We start from the raw sequence: 18,465 nt of genomic DNA on the forward strand, positions 1-18,465 counted from the left end.
GTGTGTGTATGAGTGTATGAGTGTGTATGTATTTGGGTCACTGAGATCTTGCATGTCCTAGGTTCCAGGTTCATTTCCATACCAAGCGGCTCTGGCTCGCTCCAATCAGTCAACAGGAAGAGGAGTAAAAAGAGGGGGGGGGGTTATGGAGACAGAAAAGGGATGAAAGAGAGAAAGTGAAAAACTCTGAGACAGAGATAGAGGGAGATATGGAACAATGAGAGAGCAGCTAAGTGTTTCCCCATGTGCACCTGGGGCAGTGGCTGACCCTGTAAAGTGGGGTCTAAGCCTCAGCCCTCTCTCCCTCAACCCCTCTCTCTGTGCCAATGCCCATAGGCACTGAGGAATCACAGGAATGAAGGAGAGCAGCCAAAAGCAGTCTGCTAAACTCCCTTCATCTTTATAGAAGTGCCGTTACGGAGGGCCTCCAGTCCGGGCCCAGACAGGGAACACTTCCCAGGCTGCTCCATCCCTCCCACAGCCCTCCTGGGACAGTGACGGGCTCCAGTGTTCAGTGACTTTCTCCTGAGAAGGAGCCAGCAGGTAGGAAGACACCAACTTCTGCCAAGGGGGTAATTAAATATTTGTGTCTAGACGGACGGCATCATTAGAAAGTTTGAGTTGTGATTGTGGAGTCAAAGGGACAATCTGTGAAATATCTCAACAGCTACTGGATGGACCAGCGTGTAAATTCATTGTTCCTGGAAGATGAGTCTCCGGCAGCACCATGAGGTCGACATCTTTGACGGATTGCCCTAAAATGTAGTGAAGACATTGACGGTTCCAACACTATATATCCTAATGACTTTAGTGATGCCTTAACTTTTCGTCTAGCGCCCTCATCAGGTCAAAATTCACCCAGAAAAACTGATCAGTCTCAACTGTTCTTTGTGTTTAGCGCTAATTATCCAGCGTTAGCGTGCTAATAAGCAAAACTATGATGATAAACATTAATCTGTATAAACATTATACTCTATTATTATACTAATGCTAAACATTAGCATGTTAGCATCGTCCTTGCGAGTACATTAACGTGCTGATGTTAGCATTTAGCTCAACGCACCGCTGTGTCGAAGTAAAGCTTCACAGAGCTGCTCACATGGCTGTAGACTCGTACGCTGCATTCACATGGTGTCGGAACAATCAGAAAAATTAGTTTCCGACCGAGAATATTCACGTGAACGTCGCCTAAAGTCGGAACAACAACTTGGAAAGTCGGTGAAGTTTGGTGCACGACTTGCCGAGTTGTTGACGTCATATATGCAACACATGGCAGATGTAAATAAATGTTTGGTTGACGGTGAGAAACTTTTGATTAATGGTGCAAATTCACACATTGCATATAATTTTTTTTTTACTAACATTTAATTTGTAATATGGTATTAGGCTGTAACCATGTAGACTGACTTACATTAGCTAGTGAAGTTATTAGCTAGCAGTAACTCTGATCAACGTGTTGTTTAAATGATCTTCAGACTCAAAGCACATGAACACACCGAAGTCCGAAGATGAACTTCCCAACTCGGGAAACAGGAACATCCGAGGAGCACGTGAATGCAGCATTAATATAAATCATTTTTAAATAAACATTTTCAGTTTTGAATGTAGAAATACATGAAAAATACACATTCAAAAACATTCCCAAATTAGGGGTTTAAATTATATAAAAATCAGTTGTAGCAGTGAAATTAAAACATGAGACCTTGCCGTGGTGTGAGTTACTAGAAGCTTATTCAGAGTGAACTGTGGGGCCAAAAACTGCTTCTCTGGGGGAACAGTTCTGAGAAAAACAACATCTGAACGCAGGTGCTCTGTAATGTGTGTGTGTTTTTGTGTGCTTCCAGGTTTAGGATTTGTTGTCATGAGAAAAGAAAGGCACACGGCCAGTAAACAGAAATCTTTCCCCTCTTGTTCTCAGATATCTGTTTAGACTTCATAGATTGGCTATGACTCCATCAGACTCACATTAAGCCCATCACGCACATTCACATGCGCACACGCACGCTCGGATCCTCTCGACCCAGGAGACATTTATGACCTTCCCGTATATCAGTTTTTACAGTGCAGCGGCCCCGAGCAGAACAGCAGTAAAGTGGAACGAGGACAAAATGAGAGATTCTTTACAACGAAACTCAGCCTTCTCCTTCTGCTGAGCAGAGACGGAGAGACAACACAAAGTCACATCAACACCCAAACCACATCAACAAAACATTGCGTGCTGAGAGGAGACATCATCGGGGAGGGTGATTCATGTGTGTTTTACCCCAGTGTTTGGTTCGATGCACATGTTCGTCAACGTGGTGGTTTAAGTTTGACAAAACGATTTCTTGATTGTTTTTTCTTTTTTATGCGACGAGCCAACGGCCGCTGCTCCAGCATGTAGGACAATATCTCAATTCAACTCAGCTCTAATCAAATCAGATTTATTTATATAGCAACTTTCATACAAACTTGTAGCCCAAAATATCAATGCTCTCCACTAAATCCAATAAAGTCAATAAAACTGTCATATGAATTTATGAAACGACATAAAAATGTTGAATATTTTTATGGCATTTGGCCTTAAAAAAAAAAATCCCTGGCTAGAATTGAAGCAGGAATGTCACAGTTACCCTGTCAGCTACTCAACCACCCAGACACCCCAGTATCTTATATTCAGTACACAAAGTTATTAAAGGTCCCATATTTTCTTCTTCTGTGTTTTATTTGAAGTGTTGATCCATAAGAAGATATATTTGTGGTTTTAAGAACCAAAAACCATCTCAGTGTAGTTTTACATCTCCTCTCTCAGGCTTCTCTCTGGAGCTCTAGTAACAACAGGTCGGTGAGCCAATCAGAAGAGAGGAGGCTCTGAGCCTCTCTTCTGATTGGCTGACTGTTTTCTGACTGATCCAATAAAAATACAGCAGATTTCAGGTAAAAACACTCAGAGAAACCAAATCCTGTAAAGGTTTGGATGGTGGGTCCAGGTGGGCGGGGCTTGCTGACTGCTTTGTTGTGACATCACAAAGTTCCAGAAGTCCTGACGGCTGGTTTTAAGGCTCAGTTTCTGAATACAGGCTGTGTGCATTTCTCTGTGGACTGAGGCTTTGATACTTTCACAGTATTAACGGAGCTATTTGTAAGTTTTGCTATTGCAACACAGCTGTTTACAACCCTCTTGTTTTGCTTTGATTTCTATCACTCCTTTTCTTCTATTGAAGTCAGCATGCTAACCAGCTAGCCCAAGCCCAGCTGGTCCATCTCATCACTTCCTGATACCGAATCACTGTAGCGTCCAGTCTGTCCTGAAGACACTATAGTCACCTACTCGAAAGACGTATTATTACCTCTTGTACTGTAAATGCAACGATGGCTGAAGCTCTCGCTAAGACTGGTAAGTAAACATCTGTTACTGCTAACCCTAGCCATGTAGCAAGAGCAAAACTTACAAATAACACCTTTAATTTAGAAGCTAGACCTGCTTTATAACCGGAGAAGACATGGAAATCTACCTTTTATACTATATAGGACCCTTAAAGGATCAGGCTGGTGATATGCATTACTCCTCTGTGTCCTCCATTGTTGTCCACAAACTATTAAAACACGAATCAGTGAGTCACCGTTGCACAGGAGACAACAGAAAGTATTGAGTTGAATGAATAATACTTGTAATATTCTGTCCCAGCCTTGTCCTTTAGTTAACACTAAATATAAAAATCAATCTGTCTGATCTAAAGGATGTTCTCTATGTCGTACAGTGCAGCCAGATTTCAGAGAGCAACGATGAGGACGCAGCTCGTTCAGTTTGCTGTTGCTGAGTCACAGAGCATGACAAGGCAGAAAATGTGGGGATGTGTGGGTGCAAAGAGACAGAGAGTGACGGGAGGAGACGGGGAGGAGGGGAGGAGGGAGAGGGCCGGGTGACGAGGTTCCTCCCTCACTGTCCCTCTCCTTCTCACGTCGTGCTTCAGGAGGCAAAAAAAAAAAAGGCCAAGTATGTGCTCAGGAAGCTTCCGGCCACCGCCGACCGCACCAACGTCACCTTTTGTGTTTTGGTGGTCAGCGACTGGGGGAAGCTAATATTTTAGTATGTGTGAAAGTAGACGGAGAGGACCTGATAATGCCTGGGGTGATGTAATGCACCGTTTCTGTGCTCGGTGTGAAGGGGTGAGGCGGGAGGTGTGTGTGTGTGTGTGCATGTGCGTGTGTGTGTGTGTGTGTGTGTTTGTGTGTGTGTGTGCCGGTTACATGGAAGGGACTGGGTGGTTGATTACCTAATGTTTGACTTATCCCCTTACTAGAATTTGCAACGCAGGCTCTGATTACAGTGGCGCCTCAGCTTGAACAACCTGTGCCTTTTTATAGTCTTAACACTGCCACAGACGGACAGCCAAACACATAATGAGGGTGAAGTTCCTTGTAAATTAAACCTCCTCCTAAACTCTCACAATATTCTCCTCTGTATGTTTTCGTCCTGTTAATATAACAGAATAAACCCCGATAACTAGAGGGGCACTCGGAGAGAGCAGACCTCTGCCAGGGCTAATGTCAAACAAAACACACCAGACTTCAGAGAGAAAGATTCAAACTCATGGCAGTTAAAGATCAAGATCTGCCTTAAACTTTAATTGGTTCTTCCCTGGCCCCGGCCCCAGCCCTCCACCGAGTTCGGTGCAAATTGGTTCAGTCCTTTTTACGTAATCCTGCTGACAAACAGACAACAGACAATAACAACTATCATCCACAATGAGCCGATGATGCTGTATCTGAAACAGGTGCTGAAGAGTAATGATAGAAAAGGGGGAAAAAAAGGACATAAAATAGCTCCATTCTTTTCTCTTTTCCAGTGTAACATGTGAGAATGAGCCCTGATGATAAACACATGAGGCCTGTGCAGCCTGGATATACACACTCTGGCTTTTGGACTCCTTTACAGATCATCTATAGTTTCCACAGCTGCAGGCTGACAATGTTGATGGCTTCTGTCTTGTAGGTGGATGTAGCCAGTGTACAGTCAACATAAACCACACATCAATTACTCCAAGGGCAACCCCCCCCACCCACACCCCCACCTCATCATCAACATAGGAGAACACAGTGTAATGCTCTGTGATCATACTGTGCGAGCGCTTGCTGGCCAGACCTGAAATGTGGTTCTGCTTTGCTGCCTCGTGTCTCTGAAGGATTCCCACCAACTCGTGTAAACACACTCACACACAAGCACACATCAAAAAAGCATCTGTGTTCTCACAGCGCTTCCCGCCTCGTGTTAGCTGACACCAGAGCACGCCATTACTGCCAAATTATTCATACACAGGAAAACAAGGCATCTAATTATTCACACACACACACACACACACACATGCAGTTTCACACATCTCCACCTTGACTCAACATGAAAACGCACACACGCAGGTTCAGCTGATGTGTCGTGTTCTTTAATTAAGGAGCGGGGTTGTGTTTGTGGTGTAGGTCTGTAGGGCAACGTTTCACCTCCCACCGTGTGTCTCTGTAGCGGTGCCGGCTGTCGGGTCACCGCGGTTGGAGGGAAAGCAGAATACGTCCTCCAGGAGAGCAGAGTAGTTGATGTTTTTCACCGCAGCCTCGCCGGCGTCGAACCTCGCGCTCACGTCAAACTGGAGACGAAAGGAACACACAAGTCACAACACAAACTCTCTGCTGCAAATAATTCATTCTTTTAGTCTTTGCTTTAGTGTGTTGCAGGCTTTTTACTCTATTTTGTATACTTTAACTTTTCAGTGTGTATCAAATGTGCTATGTAAATACCACTTCTTTGTTTAAACTTTTAAAAATCATGGCTGTCTTTAACCTCCATTAGACTGATTAAACCTTGCATGGAAAACAAAAGAACTTCTTTTTAACACTGGAGGCCAAATGTAATTTAGCTATTTCTTGAAAGCAGGAGGCAGGAACTGGTCCCAGGATTGTTAAATATAATGAACAGAGAGAAAGAGAGAAAATTATAGAGGTAATAAGAAAATTGGCAACACGACCCAGACTTCTTCTGGGAAGAAGAAGTCAGTCAGTCTGGGTCAGTCGACGTGATGGTCCTGTTGTGTTCTCACTACGTGTTCTCGCTGTGACACCTTCAAAGATGCACAAGGCTCAGAGGACCTTGGAGGTACCTTGGAGGTTTTTAAGGAGGGGAGGGGAGAGGAGCTGAGCAGAGACTGAGCGACTAGTTTGGTCTCAGACGAAGAGCAGCTGGAAACCGTGACAGAGGAAAATGGAGAATTAAGTAAGCATATACACACACACACACACACACACGTTGGTCTTTCCACAGTCGGGAGGATGTTCAATGACATAATGCATTCACTAGCTCCTTACTCCAACCTTAACCATCACAAACAAATGCTTAATCCCAACCCAGATCTAACCTGAACCTTAAAACCAAAACATAACCCCCGAACACATCAAACAGCACTTTGAAGTTGTGAGGACCGGCCAAACTGTCCTCTCACTCACACACACACACACACACACACACACACACACACACACACACACACACACACACACACACACAGAGGTGGTCAAAAAGGAAGGAAGTAGCTCCTTTGTTCTTCCCTCTTGCATTTGTATCTTTTTCTATGTAATGCTGATTTAACATGCTTCGCTTCGGCCAAATCTAAACAGAACCAGGTGAGCGGCAGAGATATACGCCGTGGCATGACAACAAAGGGAAGGCTCGCATGGACAGAATGAGAGTGGAACAAATCGGTGTGTGTGTGTGTGTGTGTGTGTGTGCGTGCGTGTGTGTTGCTCCTCTCTCTCTCTCTCTCTCGTCATTTCCCGTGCACAATAAATTGTCGTCTTGCCTATTTGACCATTCCTTCCCACTCACTTCGTTCTGCTTTTGGCTCACTCCTCCTCTGAGTCATCACAGGTGGGGGGTGAAATGTGGATTGATTTTCAATTACAACTATTTAAAAATCCGTGCACACACTGCGAATGCACTGACTGTACTTGTCTGAGTCAGTCTCCTCTAAAAAAAAAAAAAAAAAAAAAAAAAAAGTTTTGCGTTATATAAATGTCTCCTACCTTTAAGATGTCTTCGGCCATTACTGGGGGAGCGGGGTGCTCCACCCAGTTAATGCCAGCAAGGAGGGCGTGGTAGTCAATCTCGTCTCCATCTGCAAACCTCCAGCAGACACGCATCCAAATTAGAAACAGGTACAAACTATTATTTATTATTCCGACAACAGGTCCCATGTGATTTATGTGAATCTGATCCGCACCACTTCCACAGCATATTTCGTCCAAATGCTGGTGCAGATATTTTTATAACCGAGCCAAGAAAAATTTCTGTGCAAAGAACTGAGCTATACTTTACAATCAAGTGAAAACGAATCATTCAAAACCATTTTGAAAACTACAGTGGGACCTCAAGCCGCTCTAGCCTGGACTGCGCTGTGATTAGTGGGGCTCTTACTTGTCGAGCAGACCTCCGAGCAGGTTCTCAGGCAGGGGGAGTCGGAAGGCCTTACAGATGGTCCTTGTCTCTTTGGCGGAGAGACGTCCAGTTCTGGAGACACAAAGCAAAGCAGACACACTGGTATCCGATGCGAGATTAAAAGCCAAGAGGCCCCAGTTGTGGTAGTAGCGGTTTGGACCTACATCAGACCACTTGTCTGTTTGTGGGGAGATATTTGAATGGAGCTCAAAGAAGGAACACATGCTCCTCAGAGGCTAGAATCTGCTCTAAAGTCCAAAGGATCCACACTTAAGGATATTTTTATGACTTCATGAGAAACACTGAGCAGCTTCTCATCATTAGTCAGCAGCATGTGCCTTTGTTTATATTCTAAATGTGACCTTTTGTCCTAGATGTCTGTATCAAACATGGCCAGATTGAAATAGTGATGTAAACATATGTAAAAGTGACACTGTAGCTCAGGCATCACTCTGCTCTGATCTCCAGGTTTCCAACAGATTTTTTTTTCTTCCCTGACGAGCTGACGTCAGACTGTCACGGTCATCCGCTCCAACCACGGCGCCCGTTCTCCCAAAACAGTCAGAAGTATTACAGGCATTTAATAAACTACATAAAACCAAATGAGCAGGTTTCCTTCTCCTGACAGCAGATGACTTCTACTCCAGCTCATTCCCCACATGTACAACTATTAGCACGGGCAAATAGAGAAACATTTTGGCTAATCAGCTGTTATGTGACACAATAAGCAGGTAATGGCTGTGATATTTATCAATCAGAGGTGTCCTGCTGTAATCTTTGTTGCTGTGGATGTCGGTGTTGTCCGCTCTCATATTCATACTCGAACATACAGATGGATCTGAGAAGTTGTCATTTCCCGTCAGTTCTGTTACTTAGTTTTACAGTTTGCTCTCAGGTGTGCTGCCCATTGGCGGGAGGCTGCAGCTTCAGGACCTTTAAGTTTTTTGTGACAGTGCCAACATACAGGAAACCCAAATTATTCGAAACGTGTGTAGAATAATGCTAACCAGGAAATGCAGCATTAGAACCGCAGGTCCTGAAAGTCCTTAAGGCGCAGCCTCCAGCGCTGCAGAAGCATATTATTGGGGCATCTGGAAGTTCGGCCAATCAGAAGAAAGTAGACGCCTCTTTAGGAGGCCTGAGCTAATACTGCCTGTTTCAGTCAGAGGCTCGACTGAAGAGCTGCATCAAAGGCAGTTTGAGATAAATAAGGACTTTTTTTGAATTGTGATTCACGCAAAGCAGCTCCAGCAGAGAATCAAAATATAGAGCTGGGAATTAGCATAAAGGGTCCCCTTTAAAAAGCTCCCACTATAACATTAACATATTATTTATAGAAAAATGTCTCAGACCGAATTCGGGTGACAATGAGTGTGTGTGTGTGTGTGTGTGTGTGTGTGTGTGTGTGTGTGTGAAACAGGGGATGTTTGTCCTTTAAGACCACAGTTGTTTTCCACAGTAATGCCAGACGGTTCAGGGGCTCATTCTTGTCATGCCATCTTCATTACAGGGACGTTGATGAACAATCTGACGCTAACTGAGGGTGTCAACACAGCTATAATAAACAGACGAGTCAGCTTGACCTTGTGGCACTGTCAGTCGACCGTTTCCGCTGACCCGGCCCATTTTAAAGGTCTAACACATACTACATACGAACGGGCAGGTACATGTAGCGTACAGGCATTAAACATGTGATTTTATGTGACACAGAGAGGAGGAAGGAAACGGACAGGGAGAAAGACACACAGAGACAGAGGCAGCCCAAGTGTTTGTGTGTGTGTGTGTGTGTGTGTGTGTGTGTGTGTGTGTGTGTGTGTGTGTGTGTGTGTGTCCTCTGGCCTGCACAGCCACATGCCATACAGGTCTTTAGGGTTCATCTGGTTCCAATGCTCCACTCTCACACTGCTGGAACTAATCGCTGCTCTAAGATATGGGGCCACTGGCTGCACGATTGATGTCTTGTTGTGACGCTATCTGCCTGTGTGTGTTCCTGTGTGTCTCTGTTGCAACACTATTTGGTCTTAAGCTAACATCTGTGTGTGTGTGTGTGTGTGTGTGTGTGTGTGTGTGTGTGTGTGTGTGTGTGTGTGTGTGTGTGTGTGTGGTATGCGTGTCGCCCACTTGTGTCGGTCGTGGTAAGTGAAGGCTCTGGTCATGTCGGGGAGCTCTTCAAAGTGCTTCTTTTTGAGGAGGTCCTGGGCCACGGCCAGCATCAGGCCCACGTCCACCTCGGGCTGCTCCCGCCGTGAGAAACGCCGGCCCAGCACCAGCACCTCGTGCTCCGACAGTCTGCAGTCCAGGCCCGTCAGCAGACTCCTGCGGTGACACACGGAGTACAACACACACAAGTTAACCACAGCTCACAGTCCTAACTTTAAAGCCGGCATGTAGAGAAGTTCTCTTTGATCCTTGTGTCACTTCCTTTGATTTGGATAGTGATTTCCTGACATCATTTGTATTTCAAAAAGCACTATTTAAGCTTCCTGCCACATATTTCACCTGTTCTTCCTGGTTACACACGTATAGTTGATAATTACCATTATATTTGTTTTGAGTCTCTGTTTATAGCTTTTAAATGATGAGCATATAGAAACATACAAAGTGACATAATAAGTAAATAAAAAAATAAAAATACTGTAAAATATATTTTACAAAATAGAAATGAATAGATAATTTTAAAAGAATTAATGAATTAAGTTCAAGTGAGACATAATAGGAAAGTTTATATTTGAATTACACTTTATGATCAGATCTTACACATGCATCAGAAGGACTTAAATTTAAGATTTAGCTCCACTGTGCAGACTCTCAACATCCACTTCAGTGTATACTATTGCAGGCGGGTGGGGCTGTACTGGACAGATTTAACTACTGTACCTGAACGCCTCGTAGGGGATGAGGCCAGTGTTGCTGGGGTCACTGAGAGTCAGAAACTTCCTGATCTCACTCTGTCCCTCCTCCGGGATGGAGCGTAGTTTACTGAAGATGTTTCCTATGTTGGCTTTGGGGAACTTTAGACAAACAAACACACACACACACACACACACACACACACACACACACACACACACACACACACACACACACACACACACACACACACACACACTCTCTTTAGTCACATGTAGCTGAAACCAAAGCAACACACAGCTAACAGGTGATGTTTAGAGGTTAGAGCTGGTTATCTGTAGCTAAGCCACACTGGGTAACAATGTTAGCTTCAGCAACCTGCTCCACCTCTGAAAACAGACATCCCTCCTTCAGCTCCCTCCCCCACCTCCTCAGCATGTTTCTCCATGTAACGGAGGGTGTATTCATCAGCATCCAGAAGTTGGAAGTTCTTGTTGTTGATGCAGAGAGTCGCTCCCACGTACAGATCCTGAGCTTTGAAGTACTGGGACAGCTCGCTCTTGAACAGCTCCTGGCCTGGCTTCTTCACACGGCCGCGCTCCAGAAACTTACCACTAAGCACCCCTGGTGAGAGACGGAAAGATGAACGTGTGGGCAATCGTTCATTTTAACTTATCCAGTTGAAACTGGAAAAAATTTGTTAACGTGCAACTTGATCCTCGGTCGATATTTTAGAAGCAGCATTTATTTTTATATCATGTTTGCAAGATTTACATCTTTATCAAATGGTTGGATATCTCATTTCGGAGCCACGCTGAAGTCCCTGAACGCATCACAAATTGATTTACATTGAGGGGAATGTCTCCATCCCTGAAAAAGTAGGTCTACGGACTAAATGTCGTCTCTTTCATCTGATTTCAAAAGGTTTTGGATGTGGGAAGTGAATCCGACAGATCTAATGTTTACCATGAGAGTCGTACATCTGTATTTCATGTCCGGGGAGCGGTTCTGGTGCAGCTACGGTCCAGACGTTTTTACCTGAGTTCTTCTGGGGGTGTTCAAACACACTGATGGAGTCATCACAGAGGTAGAAGGAGATGATGAACACCCTCTCTCTGTCAACCGGATCGGTGGTCACCATCTTGGCTCGGAAACTGAGCACATTGCTGTCTAGGCCACATCTAGCGACACACACACACACACACAGAGTTGGGGTCTCCCACTAACACACACGCAGACACAAATATTTGAGTGTGTAATTTGATTGTGACTGTGACTACAACTCATCCGACCTGTCTTTCGCCATAAATTTTTTGAAGTCTTTCTGTGGGGGCTTGGGCAGCAGGCCCTGGCAGGAGCTTAGCGAATCCTCTTCTGAGCCAAAGCCATTGTAGGGGGGCACAAGCCTCCGGGGCTTAGGGGCTGGGGAAGCTTTGTACTGCACTGGGGTGAAGTCCTCTGAGAGGAAGAAGGAAAAGACAAAACAGTTAGAAGAAGAAAGAAAGAGCTGAAATGATCAGAGGGCAGCAGGTAATCCATCCATGCAGGAGCGCAGCGGCCGGGGTCCGACTGTAACCCTAGGCTGACCTCTGACCGCTCAGAGTCAGACACGACCCTCCATTACAGTGGCCTGTCACCGGGGGCTCCGCCTGGTTCACCACTGTGACTAATGCTGCACGCCACAGAACCTGCCCAGGGTGGCAGACACATGCAGGGCCAGCTTGAGTTTCCCCTGCTGGGGAGCAGCGTGCCTCTCGTGGTCCCCAGTGCCTTTGACTGGAGAAATACCAGTGCTGAAGGGCCTGGGTATCTAATGTCAGGGGGACAGAGGTGCTGAACTATGGTATTGGTTCTAACACTCATCAACTGAGGATGGACTGAGAGAACCAGAACATTAAAACAGAACAGAGAGAGCACAGTCCGGTTTTATAAAGAAAGAAAAAATCATTGCTAAGAACATCTCTAGATAAAAATACTTCATCTCCTGAACAAAGGCATCCTGCTGTACCTCTGGGCTTGTTGGAAGGTAACAGCTCTTGCTGGTGTGTGCTCTTACTGCCCCCAAGTGTTCACATTAATGCAATGCAGGGAGAAGCAGCAGATACCTGAAGATTACATCCATACAAATGTGTGACTAAGTAAAATGTCAAACTGCTGCCGGTATAATATATTTTCTTTATTTGCACAGATGAAACACTCTGTACTTTTGGATCAATAATTTAGTCTGAAACATCAAAAATCCACCTTTTGAACTGATTTGGTGTGACAGTACATAAATATATATATATATATATATATATATATGTATATAATAATCAACCACACGTGGTGTTAGTTACCTATGCCATATTTGGAGCGGTAATAGTCTCTGGTGAAGTTGTCACAGTCGGCGATGATGACTCTCCTGCCAAACACATTCATCTCCCCGCCTACAGTCAGATCACAGTCCTTATAAAACTCCTCCTGGACAGCTCCTGTCTGCAAGAGAGAGAGAGAGAGAGAGAGAGAGTGAAAACTATCTGAGACTTTTTACTTGTCAAACTTTTTGAGTTTAGCTAAATCTACATGATTTATATGTTTACATCACACTGATGCTCACCTAATGCACTATATGGCCCAAAGTAAGTAGACACCCAAACACTATAAACATATGTGAGTGTTGAACAACTCATTTCAAAACTATGTGTGTTATTATGCTGCTACATCATCCTCCGCTGTTCTGGGAGGGTTCTCCGTAAGAGTTTGGATTTACTCCCGTTCAACCACAACAGCATTAATGAGGTCGGGCTCACTGTCAGCTTGTGGGTTTGAGGTCGGAGGGATCAGTGCAGCCACGTCAAGTTCTTCGACACCAAACTCAGACAAGCATTACTTTATAGATTCCTGGTTTTGTGCACGGGGGCTGAAACAGGAAAGGGTCTTCACAAACTGCTGTCACACAGGTGGAGACACACTATCCTCTAATATGTATAATATAAGATTCACATTAACTAAACTGGAATTAGAACCAATATTTACTTTAACTGGACAAAGGTGTCGTCATAGTTTTTCACCACAGAGAATATCTTGTGTTTGGCTTCCTGTCAGCGCTGCAACCTCTGGGTTACACAGCAGTCCTCCCTCTCTTTGTGACCAACTCAAATAACATAAAATTCTTCATTTCACTTGTTGTCATGTCGGTGTGTTTGTGGCGGGGAGACAGGACGTACTTTGATGCTGTCCAGTATGTAGCATTTCCCTTGATTCGGGGAGGCAAACACGTTGAGCACAGTGCGCTCTGCGGTCTGTCCGGGCTGCTTGATCTGGTCCGCAGGGTGCTGCAGAGAAATGAGCAGGCACGGCACAGGCAGGTAAAGAAGCATCAATACACGATCTTCACACAGCTGAGCACCACTCTGCATGTCTGTCAGTGTGTGTGTGTGTGTGTGTGTGTGTTCAGCTGGGCGTGGCTTCCCTGATCCTGCTCTCTCCAGTCTCAATACTCACCTGCTCAGGTAATCAACTCCACAACCAGATGCAGTTTTTTTAAGGACCGGTTCTGCTCGCCATTCCTGCTGGTTGAATTATTCTTACCCAGTGTTCTCCTTGTGCCTCCTGTTTTCCCCCGCTGCCAGTCTCGTCTACTCCCCTGCTCACCCTGTTTTTTCACCCAGCCGCAGGGAAATCCTCTGCACTGCATAAACCCTACAATCGCCAGCTCTACTGATAAAGCATTTTGTGTGTTTGTTCACCTCAAACAGAAAACTTAAAATTGTGGTTACATCTAAAATCCAGCCCCAGGGACATACTGAGATTTCAGGTTCTACAAGCCCAGAAACTGAGCCCCCCAAAGACACCCTTCTGTCAGCGGGTGAACAACACCCAGTACTGCTCCACCTCGGATCAGAACCGCTAATCAGAGAAAACCAGATGATTGAATTAACAAAAGATGGAACACTGGATGACTCAAACCAAAACTCAAAACAAACTGAACTGCTTTCTGGCCCCAAATATAAACTGACAGCGGATGTCTGTCAGACACAAAGCAGAGACAGATCCTGACCACATACAGACTCAGTGACCACAGTCCGACCATAGACAGAGGACGACACAGGAAGTCCTGGCTACCAACAGAGGAGGGAGTCTGTGCTCACGCCAGGTGAGGTAGAGACAGAGACCAACTTCCTCTGAACATGTGACAAATATAATATCACAGTTAATCCCAAACTTCACTGAGCTCGATGACATGACATTCATGCCAATTAAGAATATTGAATTGAACATAATTTAATTGAACTAGATTGACAGAGAGACAGAGAGGAGAGAGAGAGAGAGAGAGAGAGAGAGAGAGAGAGAGAGAGAGAGAGAGAGAGAGAGAGAGAGAGAGAGAGAGAGAGACTAACAATAAAGAGACAGAGTAAAGACGTGATCTGTCATTAAGGACGTGGTGATTTCTCATTGGACGGTGGATCCTGGTCAACCTTTAGGGCTGACATTTAATAAAAGGCATCAGAACAAACCAAATTACTGGACTGAAAACACACACACATACCCCCCCCCCCCCCCCCCACACACACACACACACACACACACACACACATGATTGAGGCCTGGCTGTCTTTCAAGATGAATTAGGCTTCAGTCAGTAACTGGAGGAGAAAGCCAAAATGCTTGAGGGAGGCTGGATGCTACAGCGGTCCTGTCAGACTGAATGAGGGCTCGGTGAAGGGAAGGATGGTGGGAGAGAGATAAAAAGAAGTCAGCCAACCAGAAAGAGAGAGGCACTGCGAGGTTTGGAATAACCATCTACAAATGTAAAATTCATGTTCTCCATAAACCCTGGAGAATTTATCTAAATTTTCGGACTTTTCAGAAAGCATTCAGGCATTTCCGTACCTTTAGTATCTGTGTTTTATTCCTTCCTCTCCTTGACAACAAATATTCATCAGTCCCCCTCTTTCCTCTCCCACAGCCAAGACATTATGGCAAACTTTTTGAACAGCTCCTATTGTGGCGACTCACCTTAGGCAGTTTGCTGCGGCGCAAGAATTTGGGGATGCTGTCCCTCCCAGAGTTTGGGGTGATCACTTCTCGGATCTCGATGGTGTCATCGGCCAGGTAGTAGTGCAGTATGAGCTCCCGAGGGTCGCCGAATGTGCTCTCTGTGGCGTCCCAGAAGCAGTAGAAGCGCAGGACTTTGCGGTCGTGGTCCAGGAACTGTTTCAGCGTGTCACGCCTCTCGTACGGCCGCAGTGGCTTCATATTTTTCTCAGCCTGGACGAGGAACCATGTGAAAAAAGAAGAATCAATAAATATTATTACACATACATAAGAGGCTTTCAATTTTTATTTTGGCCATTATTTTCTTCAAGGGTAGTGATTTTTAATTAAGCATCAACAGGGATTAGTTGGTTAAATGATTACTTGAAACAAAAAATAAAAAGTACAAAACATGCCTCCAAGATGAGGATCAACAACTCTTTCATATTGAACATAAATTATAAATATAACATAAATATAAATATGAATTGTCAATCAAAGAAATATCAGTTGATCAAACAATAAGATTTAAAAAGAGCCTGAAAGACTTAGATGAAAAATATTTGTTAGTTGTCTCCCTGATGGGAAAAAAGTGAAACTCCTTTTTCCACATATGATGTGATTATATCATCATCTATAATGGCTTTGTCTTTACTATTGTGTTAGATGTAATACTTAATTCTGCCATGTTATTTTTCTGAGAATGTCTATAGAAAATAAAAAATCTGGCTACCTGCTCCCGGAGGTTGCTGTAGGGGTCATCGGGTACAGTTGTGGGGTCATTTAGGTGCACCCCGAGCTTTGTGAGAAAGTTCCTTGTAAAAGAGTCACAGCTGGTCACAGTGAACGTGCGGGAGTACAGCACCATCTGTTGGTTGATGTTGAAATGGGAAATGTTGTAGAACTGGTCATCATCTGGTGGAGGCAGTGGGATGCGGTGGCGGCGAATCAGTGTTCCTGCCACAGAGAACAACAACACAACAGTGGTAAGTGGCAGGTATTAAACTGCTTGAATGCAGAAAAAAACATGAAGAATAAAACATCTTTACTTTCACAAGACATTTCCTGAGATATCTCCAACAGATAAATCATCCCGTCTCACCTTGAGGGATGCCACTGTTCTTGTACTCTGGCTCCACCACCTGTATGGTATCATCTTCCAGGAAGAAGAAGATGTTACACTTTCTGATTCTGTACGTCTCATCCCGTGCCTCAGGCACAGCTTCCTGAAAGTATGCCTCAAAACACAAAGCCTGGAGGAACAAGGAGGCATTTTGTGAACGAGACTAATCAATATATTGGGTTAGGGTTATAATATGCAAATGCTAGTGCCAGGGCGGGGTTGGTAAAATGCTTTAAATACAGCCTAATTCGTAACATAATCCAAGTGAACATGTTATATTGTACTAAGTGACATAAGAAACAACACTGTACATTAGCTGTAACTGCATGTAAAATATAAATGTGTTTATGTGTTGTGTTGTTTAAATGACCAGTAAAAATGTGTGTACATGCCCAGTGAGATTAAATTGATCCATTTCAAGACACTTCACCTGTTTGTCAAAGGCTACCCATGATGGTGAATCACTGCCTTGTCCTTTGGGGTAGACAGAATATTTTGCTTTAATCTTCTGGCCGACCAAAAGCTCTCCTCCGATGCCTGGCTTCTCCGATCCCACCAGCATTGGGACTCCATTGGAATAGTCAAAATGTTGGGACTTGTGGAATCTCTCCTTCCCCAGCTGTGGTACAGGAGGGAAAAAGCATCTCTAAAATCATACTGTAATATGTATACAATCATAACATTAACTAATAATTTATTTATAAGTAGCAGATCTATGAGGATACTGCTACACGCTTCTCCAAAGTGATAACATCAAAACAAGCTGTAATGTAATGTGGATACATTTTCATTTAAACGTACATATTGTTCATCATTCATCATCTTTGTTTACTTTTAAGAAGCATCTTAAAACAATCACTGGTAGCTTTTTGATTGTTGTTGTAAATGGGAATGCAGAATCATCTGGATAACTAAAGTTGCATATTGTGAGTCTTTGTGAACATATAGTATATTTAATAATTGTATTTTTTTTTATGTGCAAATAAATAAATTGAAATTTAAAATACAACTTACTGCTGCTGGTTGTTAATAAAGTGGAATTACATAATACCGGACCTGGACAATACATTTTGGATTTTACTTTCAGTAAAACCTTTAGGAGTCTGGGAAGGCTAATCTCCCCTACAGCCAAACCACTGATACAAGTTGTTTTATGGTTTAACTACTGTCATGTGCCCGTAATGTCAACACAAGGTGGTTATTTAGATAAATCTTATCTTTATCAAAGGCATATCTCGGTCACTTAAATTTGTACCTGCTGTCTCTCCGTGTAAATTAAGACAGCTCTTTATGCTAAATACACATTCATCTAGCTCTGTGATGTTAGCTTAGCTGACATTAGCTTTAACTTCTATGCAGTGCTCAAGCTAACCGAAGCTGGAGTCAAAACATTTGTGTGAAATAAAGCAAATGTATAAAACTTACGTGTTTATTGAAAGAATTTCCGGGTAGAAACGGTAAAGCCATGACGGTATTAAAAACCGGTCGATTGTTTTCTTTGTACAACTCGGCTGCTGTAAAACTTCAACCGTTTGTTATCGGTTGCCATGGAATCGTTTTATTTGAAGTCGTCTCTTAGCAACGCTGCCAACGGAAGTTGAAGTATGTACGCCATTATAAAACTTTAATCTTTTTTTTAACAAATATAACTTTGCCTCTCTTTATGCAACACGTTAATTTCATGACGTGTTTTGAAACTGTAAAATTACATTGTTCCTATCAAATAAATTAACTAAACTAAAAAATGTTTTTGGGCATTTCAAAATGTAAATTCAAAATCTATCATGTCGTCAGTCACATGTTGTAAGTGTATACAATTAATGCCCTTTTTTGTATTTCTACCATATCTGTAAACTACAGAAGCATGTATACTTTGATTTCTTTAATTATGGGCACAGACACACTTTAAATTAAAGTAAAACAAAACTCAGTTAATCAACACATGACATGCATTGAGTCTAAAGGCATCCAAGACTCTAGGTCCTAAGTAAAAAAAAACTAAAAATAAAAAGTA

The 18,465-nt window shown here is 43.6% G+C and overlaps 1 protein-coding gene across 1 annotated transcript; it reads right to left on the reverse strand.

The window, feature by feature from the left end:
- Nucleotides 1-5,409: 5,409 nt before the first annotated feature.
- On the reverse strand, nt 5,410-17,987 carry efhc2 (EF-hand domain containing 2). The gene is made up of 15 exons (XM_022767313.1): nt 17,877-17,987; nt 16,882-17,070; nt 16,431-16,581; nt 16,062-16,285; nt 15,311-15,562; nt 13,519-13,626; nt 12,649-12,787; nt 11,602-11,767; nt 11,348-11,490; nt 10,737-10,933; nt 10,337-10,470; nt 9,581-9,775; nt 7,439-7,531; nt 7,048-7,147; nt 5,410-5,618 (listed from the first exon to the last, which is right to left on the reverse strand). Exons 1-15 carry the CDS (start codon nt 17,916-17,918, stop codon nt 5,472-5,474), a joined length of 2,280 nt encoding a protein of 759 aa, XP_022623034.1. The 5' UTR covers nt 17,919-17,987; the 3' UTR covers nt 5,410-5,471.
- Between the last annotated feature and the right edge of the window lie 478 nt (nt 17,988-18,465).

This window comes from Seriola dumerili, unplaced genomic scaffold (genome assembly GCF_002260705.1).
Source record: "Seriola dumerili isolate Sdu_G_001 unplaced genomic scaffold, Sdu_1.0 BDQW01001125.1, whole genome shotgun sequence".
NCBI lineage: Eukaryota > Metazoa > Chordata > Actinopteri > Carangiformes > Carangidae > Seriola > Seriola dumerili.

What these genes read in the sequence shown, in the direction of transcription:
- efhc2 (XM_022767313.1), bottom strand. Translation starts at nt 17,918, where the DNA reads ATGGCTTTACCGTTTCTACCCGGAAATTCTTTCAATAAACAC. An exon ending in GGGTAGCCTTTGACAAACAG is followed by an intron (nt 16,582 to 16,881) that starts GTGAAGTGTCTT and finishes TTGTTCCTCCAG; the next exon opens with GCTTTGTGTTTTGAGGCATA. An exon ending in TGGCCGAAGACATCTTAAAG is followed by an intron (nt 5,619 to 7,047) that starts GTAGGAGACATT and finishes TTTCGTCTCCAG; the next exon opens with TTTGACGTGAGCGCGAGGTT.